The sequence below is a fragment of the Babylonia areolata genome, chromosome 33, assembly GCF_041734735.1.
Source record: "Babylonia areolata isolate BAREFJ2019XMU chromosome 33, ASM4173473v1, whole genome shotgun sequence".
Lineage (NCBI taxonomy): Eukaryota > Metazoa > Mollusca > Gastropoda > Neogastropoda > Buccinidae > Babylonia > Babylonia areolata.
Window position 1 is genome coordinate 18,216,038 of NC_134908.1, and position 16,630 is coordinate 18,232,667.

General features: G+C 41.6%; 1 protein-coding gene across 2 annotated transcripts; it reads right to left on the reverse strand.

Annotated features, from left to right (window-relative positions):
- Window positions 1-3,595: 3,595 nt before the first annotated feature.
- Window positions 3,596-15,325, reverse strand: LOC143277218 (uncharacterized). Of its 2 annotated transcripts, XR_013053698.1 has the most exons (6): window positions 15,245-15,325; window positions 12,661-12,808; window positions 12,182-12,294; window positions 10,469-10,713; window positions 4,376-6,370; window positions 3,596-4,298 (listed from the first exon to the last, which is right to left on the reverse strand). XR_013053698.1 is itself a non-coding variant. In XM_076582005.1 (5 exons), exons 3-5 carry the CDS (start codon window positions 12,279-12,281, stop codon window positions 4,769-4,771), a joined length of 1,947 nt encoding a protein of 648 aa, XP_076438120.1. In that variant the 5' UTR covers window positions 12,282-12,294; window positions 12,661-12,808; window positions 15,245-15,325; the 3' UTR covers window positions 3,596-4,768. The 2 variants fall into 2 exon arrangements, 1 of the variants encoding a protein (XP_076438120.1); XM_076582005.1 differs by having other exon boundaries at window positions 3,596-6,370.
- Between the last annotated feature and the right edge of the window lie 1,305 nt (window positions 15,326-16,630).

Genomic DNA, 16,630 nt, shown 5'->3' on the forward strand with positions numbered 1-16,630 from the left:
TCAGCGTCACTCCCAGGACAGGTGGTCCCAGTCTTCACAGACATGGGACACCTGTATACCTCTAGGCACATGGTTCTCACAGTCAACCCAGCACTGGATGGACATGCAATGGCTCAACGCTGGGGTTCCAATCTCGGACCCAACACCGGATGCAGAACTGTACACAGATTCCTCCAACATGGGCTGGGATGCACACATGGAGAACCACACAGCGTTGGGGACTTGGACCCCACAACAGCAGTCATGGCACATCAACAAACTGGAACTGGAGGCGGTCTTCCTTGCCCTCCAGCACTTCCTCCCCCACGTTGCTCACAGGTCGATCTTGCTATGCACGGACAACACAACGGTAGCATGTTATCTGATCAAACAGAAGGGAGCTCACTCACACCAGCTGTCCCTGCGTGCGGAGACAGTCCTCCTCTGGTGTCAAGAGCACAACATCCACCTGATAGCACGGCATGTCCCAGGCAAGCTCAACATTCTAGCAGATTACCTCAGCAGATCCTACACAGTGCTACAAACAGAGTGGACCCTGTCACACTCAACACTCCAGCTGATCTGGGACCATTGGCACAAACCACATGTGGATCTCTTCGCCACAAGATTCAACTTCCGCATTCCGGCATACGTCTCCCCAGTCCCAGACCCGCAGGCCTGGGCCGTGGACGCCCTGTCGATCAGCTGGCCCAGCCTTTCAGGGTATGCCTTCATCCCCCACGAAAACCCAGAGGTCCTCAACCTACACGCCTGGCTACTGTGCGGGAATCTCTGTCAACACTAGGCGCCTCCGATGACACAGCTGACCTTGTGTGCAGGTCACATCGCAAAGGCACTCAAGGCGTTTACTCTGCACACTGGAACCGCTGGCTCTCCTGGTGCTCAACCCACTCAGTCAATCCCACACACCCATCCAATATGGATCTCGCCAACTTTCTTGCCTTCCTCTCCTCCTCCAAAGGCCTCTCTGCCTCTGCAGTACGTGTCCATTGCGCTGCAATCAGCTCCATTCTTTGGCAACTGGGCGGGCCCTCTTTCTCAGATGACCCCCTGCTCAGAGCACTGGTTCGAGGGGCTTCCCTCAATCACGCACGTAAATCCCTTCGGACCCCTTCTTGGGACCTTTTTCTGGTCCTGCAATACCTCCGCAAGGCCCCCTTCCAACCCCTTGCTATAGCTCCTTTCAAGCTGCTCTACATGAAGACACTCTTTCTCATCTCACTCGCCTCAGGCAGGCGGTGTAGTGAGGTTCATGCCCTCAGTGGCATCACACAAGATATAGCCTTTGAGCCGGACGGATCTATCTCGCTTAGATTCCTGATTTTCTTGCCAAAAATCAATCTCCCTGTACACCCTCTCCCATTCTTTTCATCAAACCGCTCTCTTCCATTCTGGCCCATGACGACGAGGACAGATTCTTCTGCCCGGTCAGGGCCCTGCGCATATACCTTAAAAGGTCTCGAAGCTTCCGAGCGTCCAAACGACGCCTCTTCATTAGCTGGAACCTGGACCATCCGTGTGACATTAGCAAAACGTCTCTGTCTCGATGGATAGTCAAGGCGATTAAAGGTGCGTATGCAGATGTAGGATTGAGACTTGATGCCTCCTCAGCCAGAGCGCATGAAGTCAGAGCGTGGTCCTCTTCTCTTGCCTTAGCGCACTCAACACGGCTGCAAGACATCTTGGATGCCGCCTACTGGAAAAATCCTGCCACCTTCATCGACTTCTACCTGAGAGACGTCACATGCCTGCGGGATGATGGCTCAAGAGGCATTGCTTCTGTGGTAGTTGTACAGCAGGCCATCGCAGCACACAGACAGTAGAACAGGCTAGCCCTCCACCTTGTCGCGCTATTCTGCACTAGTTGGGTCACGGTTAAGTATGTGTAATTAAAAGGACATTTTCTATCTAAAATTACGTTTAAATAACATACTTACCATGACCCAAATTTAAGACTCTCCCGGCCTCCCCGCTTCCTGTTCTCCCTGCTCGCTGCGCTGGTGATGGCATATCGCCGTCAAAAGAGGGTGCTAGCCAAGGGGATAAAGGGGACGTTACCTACTTCCGGGAGGTTATCGGCCGTAGTACTTTCATTTTCTCCGCATAGGTGAATAGTAGTTTGCACAGGACAGGAATGTCAGACCCCTGCCGGAGTCTGCACTAGTTGGGTCACGGTAAGTATGTTATTTAAACGTAATTTTAGATAGAAAATTTCCTCTTGATCTTCTGCTTGCATATACACATAAGGGGGTTCTGGCACAAGCAGGTCTGCACATATGTTGACCTGAGAGATTGGAAAAATCTCAACCCTTTACGCACCAGGCGCCGTTACCGAGATTCGAACCCAGGACCCTCAGATTGACAGTCCAATGCTTTAACCACACACACACAGAGCAAACTACAGCTAACAATATACACTGCATTAGATTCTTGTTCTTTTGTATATGTTTTTTTCTGTGTAAAATCACACTACATTAATTGATTTTAAACTGAAGAACACACACACACACACACACACATCCTGAAACAAATAAATAGGCCAGTTTTTATTTCAATATTTTAAAAAAGCAAAGACAACCCAAACAAAACAATATAGGCAAATGTGAATAAAGGATCTATTCTTATTATTATTAAAAGCAAATCATGAATATTTTTCAAGTGTTGATTGTTGGGGTTTTTTTCCTGATGAACCAGTACTAATGTTTTTGAGAGTACAATGATTCAAGGGAGGTGATGTTTTTTAAACAACAGCCCACACAGACACATGAGCATACATGACATCCAAAAAAGTGCAGACTATCTATGTATTGCATGTGAATATATCTTAGAACAAAAATTCTTTCCCAACATCATGAATGGGACATGGTTAAAAAGAAAAAGAAAAAAAAAAGAAATGTCAGTGATTGCTTTGACCATGACTTGTGTACATAACAATGCGTACAGCAATACTGTGACTTGTGCAGATAAGTGCATATATGGCAAGAGTGACTTTTGTAGATAACAGTATGTATGGCAAAACCATGACATGTGTTGATATGATAAAAAAAAGCATGTAAGACTGTGACTTGTGCAAATCTATAACAATGTATATGGCAATACTGTGACCTGTGTGGATAACTGTGTGGCAAGAAAACACTGATGGAAAGTATGCTCAGAATGAATGTTACACACACACACACACAAATTATGGCATATGGCAATGCCATTACTTGTTTAGGCAATACTAACATGGCAAGAAATCACTGAGGAAAAGCATGCTTGGAATTAATATCACACACACACACACACACACTCGCAAGCACACACACACATTTTCATCTACAAACAACAATGTTCAAAACTGATTTTTGATTTTCTTTTATATATTCTTTTTCAATTAACAAAACAGAACAAATATGAATACATCAATCCATACACCGATCTGTATGTATCCATACTGGAAATAAGCACATGCATACAGTGATACAACACACATGCATATGAAAATGATAACCCATGGCATTTCAGTAAGTCTTAGTGTTGGTGCTTACATATATAAAGAAAGAGAGAGAGAATGAGAGACATACTGAGAGAGATACAGAGAGATAGAGACAGACTGACACACTCAGATGCACACACAGAGAAAAAGAGACATGGAGAAAGTGACAGTGACTGAGAGAAAGAAGGCATTCCAATTGCATAAAATGTATGAGCATTTTTAAGATACAGACACAATGTTACCACTGAATCATTGGCATACCCCCCTCCTCCTCAATCCCCAACTCTTTTATGAAACACTGTGATATAATTTTCATCCATATTCATTTTCCAAACTACAGTTGAATAAACTTTGTGAGTTGCCACTGTCATCTAGCAACTGCCATCGGAATCAAATATTTCTAATCTTTTGTTGCTTACACAGTTATTGTCCAGCTGACTACACAGGGCCATATCAGGACTGAAAAACTACATACTGATCCCACTAAAATGGGTAAAAAAAAACCCAACAAACAAACAACAACAAAAAAACGCTGGAAAAGAAAATCAGGCACAAGTCAAGTCATATTCACTTACATAAAGCTCACATAGGACATGCCTCTGACGTTGACCATTCTGTCAATTTTTCTGCAGAGGAAAAAATGAAAGAACCTGAACCTCAACATAATATTAATAATACGTAACAATAATACAAAACACATCATCCAGAATAACTGGCATAAAAAAATAAAATAAAGTAGAACTGCCAACCTCCCCCTCACATGTCCTGGGCACAAAAAGAATACACCATTAATGTAAGAGAGAAAAAACAATGTGTACCACTGTGCTGTATTACAAATGCAATGTACCGCTATGCAGTGTACTATTGAGCAGTGTACCATTATGCATAGATACCGACTTCTCCTTCACCGCGGCACAGCCTTATTTCATTACAAAGAGGATGATAAAGGAATTTACAGCATGTGATGTTCTCACTGATGTGAAAAGTAGCATGACAACACATGCCTTCTGATGCAGTTATTTCTATTTATTTGTTTTTCCTATCGAAGTCGATTTTTTCTACAGAATTTTGCCAGACAACCCTTTTGTTACTGTGGGTTCTTTTTTACGTGTGCTAAGTGCATGCTGCACTCGGGACCTCACATTATCATTTCATCCGAATGACTAGCGTCAAGACCACCACTGGTCCAGACCACAAGGTCTAGTGGAGGGAGAGAAAATACTGGTGACTTTGCCGTGATTTGAACCAGTGCACTCAGATTCTCTCGCTTCCTATGCGGACGCGTTACCTCTAGGCCATGTTGTTTTGCTTTAGAGTACTGGTCTGAGCAAAATCTTTTTCACGGTCTGGGCACACGTGAGGTTTCTCTCCTGTGTGGATCTTCTGGTGACTTTTTACTTTGAAGTGACCACGTTTTTCCCCTGTGTGCATTCTTCTGTGTGCCTTCACTTTACCAACATGAGTAAAAGCCTTACTGCGTATGTCACACATGAACTGTTTATGACCAGTATGAATCAACTTGTGTGTCTTCAAGTGACCAGCCTGAGAAAAAGCTTTACTGCACACGTCACACACAAACTGTTTATGACCAGTATGAATCAACTTGTGTGTCTTCAAGTGACCAGCCAGAGTAAAAGCCTTACTGCACACGTCACACACAAATTGTTTATGACCAGTATGAATCAACTTGTGTCTCTTCAAGTCACCAGCCTGAGTAAAAGCCTTACTGCACATGTCACACACAAACTGTTTAGGACCGGTATGAATCAACTTGTGTGTCTTCAAGGTCCAAGCATGAGTAAAAGCCTTACTGCACACATCACACACAAACTGTTTATGACCAGTATGAATCAACTTGTGTATCTTCAAGGAACAAGCCTGAGTAAAAGCCTTACTGCACATGTCACACACAAACTGTTTTAGTTGATGACCAGTATGAATCAACTTGTGTCTCTTCAAGGTACCAGCCGAAGTAAAAGCCTTATTGCACACATCACACACAAACTGTTTTTGACCAGTATGAATCAACTTATGTGTCTTGAATTTACCAGCCTCAGTAAAAGCCTTACTGCACACGTCACACACAAACGGTTTAGGACCGGTATGAACCAACTTGTGTCTTCTCAAGGTACCCGCCCGAGTAAAAGCCTTACTGCACACATCACATACAAACTGTTTATGACCAGTATGAATCAACTTGTGTGTCTTCAAGTTACAAGCCAGAGTAAAAGCCTTACTGCACACGTCACATACAAACTGTTTATGACCAGTATGAACCAACTTGTGTGTCTTCAAGGTAACAGCCTGAGTAAATGCCTTACTGCACACATCACACACAAACTGTTTATGACAAGTATGAATCAACTTGTGTCTCTTCAAGGTACTAGCCTGAGTAAAAGCCTTACTGCACACGTCACACACAAACGCTTTATGACCAGTATGAATCAACTTGTGTGTCTTCAAGTGACCAGCCTTTGTAAAAGCCTTACTGCAGACGTCACACACATGGGGCCTGCTCTTTTTCTCCTCACTTTCCTTGTCAGTGTTATCATCAAATTTGTTGTTTTTTCTCTGCACAATGTTTCTGTTGTCAAGGTCAGCAACCTTTCCTACATTCATGTTGCTATGGTTACCAGCATCACAACCACCAGGTGTGGAGGACACAGGTGACACAGCATGCAGTTTCTCACCATGAACATGCATCAGATGTAGTTTTAAACTGTTGAATAAAACAAAGGCAGCAGAACATCGCTGACACACATGACTTCTGTTCAGGAACAGCAGTGACCCAGAAGTGTTGGCAGACTTGTGTAGAGGAGTTCTGTTCGCTCCAGACACTGACAGCTGAGGTGTTGTTTTGTCAGTGACTGAGGAATGAAGTTTCACTTGTTTCTGAAATGAAAAATCAGTTTTGATAACCACTGTTAACAGTAAATTGAGTAATACAAACACAACCAATACACAATGTGCTGCATGTTCAACACACACAAAAAAAACCCAAGAGGCAAAGCCTTCAAGACTCACTCATATATAATACCCACTGATTTGAACACGTGAATTACGGCACTTTATTTGCCTACCACTAACAGTAGTTGTCAGGCAAAGGCCAACAAAGTTTAATGAACACAGGTACACAGACAGACAGGTACATACAGACAACTGAGACCAGGTGTTTGCATAGGCTCTTTGTTTAATGTCGGAATGAGCTAGCCCTTCAATACACAGCTTTCCCAAGCCCTGCGGCGATGGAGAAGTGGTAAAGAGGACAGGCAGAGGATGCTGCTGGCAGTTCCTAGTGGTGCACGTATCCTCGCACAGCGTCAGAGCAGCCCTTTTTAGGGACAGCACTGCTCTCCCCACATTGGCAAGGGGAGATAAAAGGTTCCCTACACAAAGCCTGCCTCACCTAGTACCTCGTAGGAAACCACACCTACTTGGACATCCAACACTAGCGGTCGAAAACAACAGAAGATAAGAACCAGGAGTCCTGCCCTGAGTCTGGGTGCCTGGAATGTTGGCACCCTTTTAGACAGAGACAACAGACCAGAAAGGCGCAGAGCGCTCATTGCTAGAATGCTTGATCGCTACCAGGGGGATATAGCAGCCCTAAGCGAAACCCTGTTCAAGTCTATCTGGGAGAGAGGGGAGGTCCCCCAGGATTTCAAGGATGCTTCAATTGTCCACATCTACAAATGGAAGGTAGACAAAACATACTGCGATAACCACCGTGGAATCTCTCTCCTCTGCATCGCTGACAAGATCTTCGCCCGCATCATACAGAACAGAACTGGTTGACCATGTCTCCAACACAGTCATCCCTGAAGCACAGTGCGGCTTCCGCTCAGGCAGGGGAACATGTGACATGGTGTTTGCTGTACGCCAGATGCAAGAGAAGTGCCGTGAGCAGAACAAGGAGCTCCACATGGTCTTTGTAGACCTGACTAAGGCTTTCGACACAGTGAACCGCCGTGGTCTGTGGAAGATCCTCCAACAGTTCAGCTGCCCAGAGAGCCTAATCCAGCTGACTGCGTCATTCCATGATGGCATGCAGGTGACAGTACAGGAAAATAATGACATGTCAGATCCGTTCCCTGTGGTAAATGGAGTGAAGCAGGGCTGCGTCCTGGCACCCACACTGTTCTCCATTCTCTTCTTTGCCATGCTGACTGACACCTTCCAAGACTGTGACCGGGGCATCTACATTCAGTTTCGCACAGATGGTAAACTTTTCAACTTGCGGCGACTCCACGCCAGGTCCAGGGTGTTTGAGGCACTGTTGAGAGAGTTCCTCTTCGCTGATGACTGCGCGCTTGCTGTACACACACATGAGGACACACAGTTCATTATGGACAGGTTCTCAACCTCCTGCAGGCGCCTTGGACTCACCGTCAGCCTCAGCAAGACCGAGTCCATGTGCTGTACCATGCTGAACACATGAAGAAACACAAGAGCCACAGATCAAGTGGCCCAAAGCACATGGAAAATATTACACTTAGCTGATAAAGAATATATTCCATGTGGCGATGAAGGTGATGTGGGAAGATAATGCCAAACCTGATATTAGTGCCAGATGACACTTCTTTTTTTTTCCTTTTCTTTTTCCATTTCCTGCTCTCAGCTGTTTCTTTTTGAAAGAAAACTGACAAAAAGTTGATTGAATAAGTGTGTAATCAGTAAATTGTATTGTATCTGATGTCTGTGTTACAACCAAGACAAAAAGTTAACTGCCTGCTCATGTAACACAAGTGCAGTTAACATGCTTATTTTTTGTCATGCCTCTCTGATAATGTGTTTCGTTCAGCTGATCTTTGAAGAAAGAGACAAACTTCAGTTAAAATTATCCAAATGTAAATACCGTAAAGTTCGGTCTATTGAGCGCACTGGTATATAAGCCGCACCCACTAAATTTGGGAAAAAATTCAATTTTATACATACATAAGCCGCACCGGCTTATAAGCTGCATTTATTTCCGGTACCGGAACACATACTGATACTACAGAAAAGCTGTCGATACTGTACGTCATGAAATAAAAACAAGCGGGAACAACACAAAGAAAAGCAAGCGAAAATACTGCTAGTGCCACAAAAAAATAATAAATAAACACAACGAAAATGAGATCCATAATTTAGGGATAGTCACATTTATTCAACGTCATCCTGCTCACTGAATCCACTAAAATCTTCGTCTTCAGTGTCCGAGTTGAAGAGAACCAGCACAGCTTCCTCCACCATCTTGTCACTGACTTCAGCCTCGCTTTCACTTCATGAACATGAAGGTGGAGGTCGCTGCTGGTTCGTCGCTTGCACTGTCGTCTGCTAGGTCGATTCCCTTCAATTTGAAGGCTGCATCATAGGCATAAAGTCGCGTTTTCGGCATGATGAGGGTGTACGCTTGAGCACAGTAGAACTGAATGCTGATCTGAAGGCTTTAATGTGTGAGGATTTGATTTATAAAATGTGAACAGTTGGCACACTATCCTGAAGCTCATCCAAAAATTCATGGACAGAAATCATGATTTTGGTGAGTTGAAAGGCAGCTAAGAACAGACGAGAACGTGACACTCCCGGGATCGTTAAAATCCGCAAATAAGCCGCATCATTGTATAAGCCGCAGAGGTTGAAGCTGGGGTAAAAAGTCACGGCTTACAGACTGAACTTTATGGTAGTTATTTGTATGTGATGTCCGTGTTACAATCAAGATATGGCATGTGATGTCTGTGTTACAACCAAGATAAAATAAAACTGAATGGCTGCTCATTGAGATCTAATGTAATTATCATGCTTTATTTTTTTTGTCATGCTAATGGTAGAAATAGTATGATAAAAAATGTAATGTAAATAACTGTGTCTTCTGGCTTCCTCAAGTGTGAAAAAGAAAATTGTGTGAATGTGTGAGGGCATATGCAACCTGCATATCAAGATGTAGAACATACTTGCTAGTGGTTTACTAAAACCTGTTCCTATTGATGTCAAATGTGCTAGTCAGCACTTGTTATCAGTTTTGATATTCACTGACCAAATAGAACAGTAAAATTAATTACATTGCAGTACATTTTAGTGTTAACGTTACAACCAAGACTCACGACACATGCCATAAACAACACCATATAAAAAAATCAAAAAATCAATGTCTTGTATAGAGATTATATAGAGGAAAGGATAAAGTCATGATCTACAGTGTGTGATGGGTTTTGAAGGCAAAATAGCAATTTTAATTTTTGACCCCCATGTAACACATATGGTACCCGTTTCAGGAGACTGACCCATTTATCAATGTTCAATTTGTGTCATTAAAGTGCTAAATATTATGAAAACAACAAAACCGAAACAAAAAACTTGAGAATAGTAACAGTAAAATGATTGTGGAAATGTTCAAGTCTCCATTATTTCTTGTGTCCTTCACAGAAGTGCACTGACACTGTAACTGGAATGTGTAAAGAATTTTTTTTTATAGTCAAATGTGATGCTAACACAAAACAGACAACACATTATGATTAATTTACTAAAGTTTATCTCTCTCTCTCACACACACACACTGATACCACACACATACATGTGTACATATGCATGCATGCAGATACACACACACACACACACACCAAAAACAGGGTTATGTCATAGATTCACTTTGTTTACAGTCACGCCTGTCAAAAAATGGTCACAGAATGACAGTCATGGTACATATTTACAAGTAACAATGGCAAGTTCTTAGATCACCAGAAACTGTCTGAAAAACTTGTGTGCACTTGGTTAAAGTATAACTTAGAAGGAAAAGAAACAAAACCACAACCCAAGAGAGATAAAAAAAAAATTAACGGAAGTATATATCTATATATCTGTGTGTGTGTGTGTGTGTGTGTGTGTGAGAGAGAGAGAGAGAGAGAGAGAGAGAGAGAGAGAGAGAGAGAGAGAGAGAGAGAGAGAGAGAGAAGTGTTTATTACATATCTTGTAGAAAATATGAAGTACCCCATACCAGAAGTTTTACCCACCTGGTTATCACCTGCTGGTCTGTTGTCTTCATCCTTCCTGAAGGTGGATTCAGATCTGACTGCATCAGGTCTCACCGTCATCATGATGTCTGTCGCTGCTTCAGTCTGCACATCACTGCTGGTGTTTGCTGTGACTGGTTCAGTCTTGATGACATCACTGCTGGTGTTTGTTGTGACTGGTTCAGTCTTGATGACATCACTGCTGATGTTTGTTGTGACTGCTTCAGGTGTTTCACATGTGCTACCTGCAACAGTTATGCATTAATTGATTAAATGTCAACTACATCTCTCTTCCTGAACTGATCACCATCATCTATAGTCATCAACCTCTGCTGTTATTTTCTAAAGTTCAGAATTAGAGTTCATCTATCACCATCACATTCCTCAGATCCACTGTTCACACACACACGCACGCATGCCATGCACGCACGCACACACACATCACCAAAAAAGCTCAACACAAATGCTTGAGACTCAATTAACAGTAACTGATTAAATCTATCAATCAATCAATCAATCACCCGAAATGGTCACAATCCAACTGACAGTGATTGCAAAACAAACAAAAAACACCACAAAAATAAAACACACCCACACAAATAGTGAAATAATGAAATATACAGGAAGTGAAAGACTTAGTGAATATGTCTGAGACTGAATTTGTACACATCTAGCTCTATATAGTTGTCACTGTGTGCTGGTTCAAGAATGATGATATGAGGGTGAATATGTCTAAGACTGGATTTGTACACAACAAGAACGATGATACGAGGGTGAACATGTCTAAGACTGGATTTGTACACATCTAACTCTATAATAGCAGTCTTTGTGTGCTGGTTCAAGAGCGATGACACAAGGCTGATTCCTAGGACCTCACCAAGATGTTGTACACTGTCAATTGACTTGAAATTTTAATAATGATAACAGTGATAATAAAAGAGATAATTTCAATAATAATAATGAACCATAGTAGTAATAATGATAATGAAGACTGATGCTCACACATCCCAGACAGGGAGTTTGTGGAGTTTCCAATAAAAAGTTATACATATAAACATATTGTATGCATTAGGTACACACTAACACATAAACTGTATATGTACACACACATGTCCATCATAACTTCTAGAAGAAAACGAGTCAATAAGATGGTAGGTACAATGAAACATTGGAAGAGTGTGTTTTGTTATACTTTTTAAAAACTAAACAGTACTGTGGAATCCATAAAAGAGATTGTATTTGCATTTGTATTTCTTTTTTATCACAACAGATTTCTCTGTGTGAAATTCGGGCTGCTCTCCCCAGGGAGAGCGCGTCGCTACACTACAGCGCCACCCATTTTTTTGCATTTTTTCCTGCGTGCAGTTTGATTTGTTTTTCCTATCAAAGTGGATTTTTCTACAGAATTTTGCCAGGAACAACCCTTTTGTTGCCGTGGGTTCTTTTACGTGCGCTAAGTGCATGCTGCACACAGGACCTCGGTTTATCGTCTCATCCGAAAGACTAGCGTCCAGACCACCACTCAAGGTCTAGTGGAGGGGGAGAAAATATCGGCGGCTGAGCCGTGATTCGAACCATTGCGCTCAGATTCTCTCGCTTCCTAGGCGGACGTGTTACCTCTAGGCCATCACTCCACCAGTTTGTTCCATACTAGTTACTACTGGGCCAAGATAAGAAATGTCATGAAATAAAAACGGTGAATGTGCAACTGACCTGAACACTGATCCTGTGTCATCCACAGTGGTTCTGTTTCTTCAGCCACATCAATCTCGATCTTCACCTCTGACATTGCCTGCTGATCAGGGGATGCCATTTGGTCACAATGTCTGAAAGCATGCATGTATCACACATGTAGTTAAGAATTTAATTTCAGTGTGTGTGTGTGTGTGTGTGTGTGTGTGTGTGTGTGTGTGTGTGAGTGAGTGAGTGCGTGAGCGCACACACGTGTATCTGTGTGTGTGCATTAGCACACTGCTGTTGGTGTGTCCCGGTGGCCTATTTTCTTTCATCTTTTTATTTTTCGACTTCTGTGCATTTTTTCCCTGCACTGTATTTTGATGTATATATCATACCCTTTTAAGAATTAAGAAATAAAAATCCTCCAGGATAGGATGTTAGTATGTGTGTTTTGTGTGTTTGGGTCAGGTCAGGGGCACAGCCCTTGCTACTGGTACCATGTAACCCAGTACTACCTGCTGCATGTGAAGTCTCCCAACGACAGACTAGGCGGAGGAGGAAACCTTTTCCAACAGCTGTGAAGGCAGAAGAGGTCACAGGTTGAATGACATGATGAACTGTGCCGCCAGGTCAAGCAAGAAATCTGGTGCTGAAGATGTGTTGCTAAAAAAAGAAAAGAAATATGTATCACATGTATCAGACAACACTGAATGTGTACCAAAGGTGTAGACTATGATTATAAGTATAACCTTAATAACTGTATAATATAGTATGTGCAGGGTAGTTACTAGAGAAGAAATATGTATATAATTATATATATAATTATATATATATATATATATATATATATATATATATCATCTCCTTTGGATCTCATCATTGTCTATGTGCCTGGGAATTAATACCAATACTGGCAATAGTGATGATTCAAACTATACGGTATAAACTATAATGTATCTACCATAATGAACTGACAAGAGAAGACATATTCGTCACCTCCTATCGTCTTGGTTTGTTTAAATATCACCAAGCGCAATAGGCTGAGCTCCAAGTGAAAAACAAATGCTGCACTGTAAGTTCTGTATGCAATATAAAAACAACAACAACACCATGCATAACAAAGAAGACAAAGCTATAAATTAAAATAAAACATTCCATCCACATTTCTTTCCCTCCCCTCTCCACTCCATTTAAACGAGGAGAGTAACGTAAATGTCCCAGAGTTTTCATGTAAGACAGAGGTTACTGAAATTTCCAACGTGGAGGTCACAGTTGAACAGATGAAAAAAGCTCTAAAGAGCCTAAACCCATCAAAGTCCCCAGGACCTGATGAGATACACCCACGAGTATTAATAGAGCTTGCTGAAGTTATTGCTCACCCACTTAAGATCTTGTTTGATAGAACACTAGATAAGGGTGAAATACCAAAAGCTTGGAAAGAAGCAGAAGTACGTCCTATCTTTAAGAAAGGTAACAAAAATTCTGCGGGTAACTATCGTCCAGTCAGTCTAACATCAGTTGTCTGTAAAGTTTTTGAGGGTTTTATTCGAGACGCTCTCTGCCAACATTTAACCAAACATGATCTGTTATCTAGAGAACACTTTGGATTTACCAGAGGGCGCTCGTGTGTTACACAACTACTTGTTACATTACAAGATTGGTTAGTCATGCTAGATGAGAAGGTACCAGTCAATGCAGTCTACCTTGATCTAAGGAAAGCTTTTGATACAGTTCCCCATCACAGACTCATGAATAAACTAGGAGGCTATGGGATAAAAGGCAAGCTACTATTGTGGATCAGAGATTTTCTAAATGGAAGATCACAGTTTGTAAGTGTAAATAGTAGTAAATCATCAAAGGTTAAGGTAACTAGTGGTGTACCACAAGGTAGTGTTCTTGGCCCAACCTTGTTCATATACTTTATAAATGATACGCCTGGTGAGGTAGATTGTAAAGTAAAAATTTTTGCAGACGACACCAAGGCTTACTCTGCCATCCGAAATACAGAAGATAGAGATCACTTGCAAATGTGTATACATAATCTGGTTAAATGGACAAATACTTGGCTGTTGCAATTTAACAGCAAGAAATGCAAAGTTCTGCACCTTGGAAAGAATAATCAACAGTATCAGTACACGATACAGGAAAAGGGGGTAACTCGAACAATGGATAGTACAACAGCGGAAAGAGATTTAGGGATCACGATGGACCCAGAATTAAGCTTTGAGGCACATATAAATAATATAGTGAAAAAGGGAAATCAAATTTCTGGTCTTCTTGTGAGAACTATAACTAATAAATCTCCCGAAATTATGATTCCATTGTTCAAAGCTCTGGTTAGACCCATTATTGAATATGGAAACTCAGTATGGTGCCCTTACCTTAAAAAGCACATAAATATGATTGAAGGAGTTCAACGCAGATTTACCAAGTGTATAACTAGTAATATTATTAGTACTCGTGATCTTAGTTATGAGGAGCGCCTGGCTCTTTTTAATATGCCTAGCCTTGAGTTTAGAAGATTAAGAGGTGATCTCATTGAAGTATATAAGATCATGCACAATATTTATGATCCTTGCACCACCTCTTCATTGTTTACTTTGGCTAACTACGATAAAACTCGAGGGCACAACTTCAAAATAAACAAAACTAATTTCGTAACTAACCAGTTCCGCAAGTTCTTTACTAACCGTATCATAAATCTGTGGAATAACCTTTCCTATGACACCATCAATGCACCATCGGTAAACGCCTTCAAAAATCACATTGACAAAAAGTTTAAGAACCATGTATTTTCCACAGAGTTAAATCTTTACTGAGCTGTAGATAAATATAGTATACACTATGCCAGATTTAAACATGGGTTTGTTCACAACAAGTGATCCAAAAGCACATAAATGGACACTGATTACGAGGGCAAAAGGCTTTTAGCCTATAGCCAAACATTTCTGTGATTCTGTGATCTGTGATTCTGTGACTGTCTGTGTGACTGGCGGAGTGAACGTCCACGCCTTGTTGTGAATATTAATCATTCCGTCTACAGGAGGAATATTGCCCACAACAAAAGCAAACAGAATGATAAAAACTCGAATAACTTACATTTCACGAAATTCTATAAGAACTACAGAAAATTACAAGGATCAAATCTCGGCCTCTCTGTAAGTTGTACAAGGTAAGACAACTCTTATGGCACAAATGCCACTGCACAAAAACAGTCACTGGCTGTCTTTTAACCGAAACAGACCGGTCAAGACGAAAGTGTAACATCAATCGATCGGGTTTTTGATGACAAACAGTGACACTAACACACGAAAAATAATGTGTCTCGTGTGTGTGTGTGTATGTGTGTGCGCGCGCGCGCATGTGCGTGTGTATGTGTGTGTGTGCACACGCGCACACGCACACATCAACACTCCACCTTCCTCTTTTTTATTTTTTTATTTTTTTTAATGATTAATGATTAATATTTTTTTCGCATACGCCTTTCATTGACTCCTTGTTGTTAATGTGGTTTCTTGACAACATCACATTGTTTGAAGATGACTATCCTCCGGGATGCAGAAGACATACAGATTTCGATGATGTTTCAGATTCCTTTTATGTAAATGTGGGCCTTTAGACAACACACCTTCTTCATTGGTAAATGAAGAACACAGATAATGGTATCATTTCCAAACAAACAATGCACATATTTCTTGAAAATAGAACAGAGTTTCTCTGGGCCTTCCAAAATGTATGTGTGTGCGTGGGTACATGTCTGTTGTACCTCTGTCTCTCAGTTTGAGTGTGTGTGTTGTGTGCATATCATAGGAGCTGTGAAATATGTGTGTGTGTTTCCCTCCACTTGCACATTTGTGTGTGTGTGTGTGTGAGTTATGGGAGTTGAGGCATGTAGAAACGTGTGTGTGTGTGCATGAGTGTGTGTGTGCTTGCGTGCACACACGCACATGTGTATGTGAACTGACGCATGCAGAAATGTGTGTGTGTGTGTGCATGTGTGTGTGTATACGTGTGCATGTGTTTTTCCGTATGTGTGTGAATGTGTGTGTTTAAGAGTGTATGTGTGTGTGTTGGGATTTGTGTGCTTTTATGTGCAGTGTGGGGTCTGGGTACAGTTGTTTGTCAGACATTTTACATCAATGTAAGTGAGACTGGAAATTTCTCCATATACATTGTGCATTTGTGTGTGTGTGAGAGAGAGTGTGTGTGTGTATGTGCAAGTGCATGCACACGTGCATCTGTGTGTGTGCATTAGCACACTTCTGTTGGTGTGTGCCAGTGACCTATTTTCTTTCATCTTTTTATTTTTCAACTTCTGTGCATCTTTCCCTGCACTGTATTTTGACATATATATCATACACTTTTAAGAAGTAAGAAATAAATATCCTCCTAGGATAGGATGTTTGTATGTGTGTTCTGTGTGTCTTTATGTGTGTGTGTGTATGAGCAAGTCAGAGTGTGTGTGCTGTTATAGGCCTGTGTATG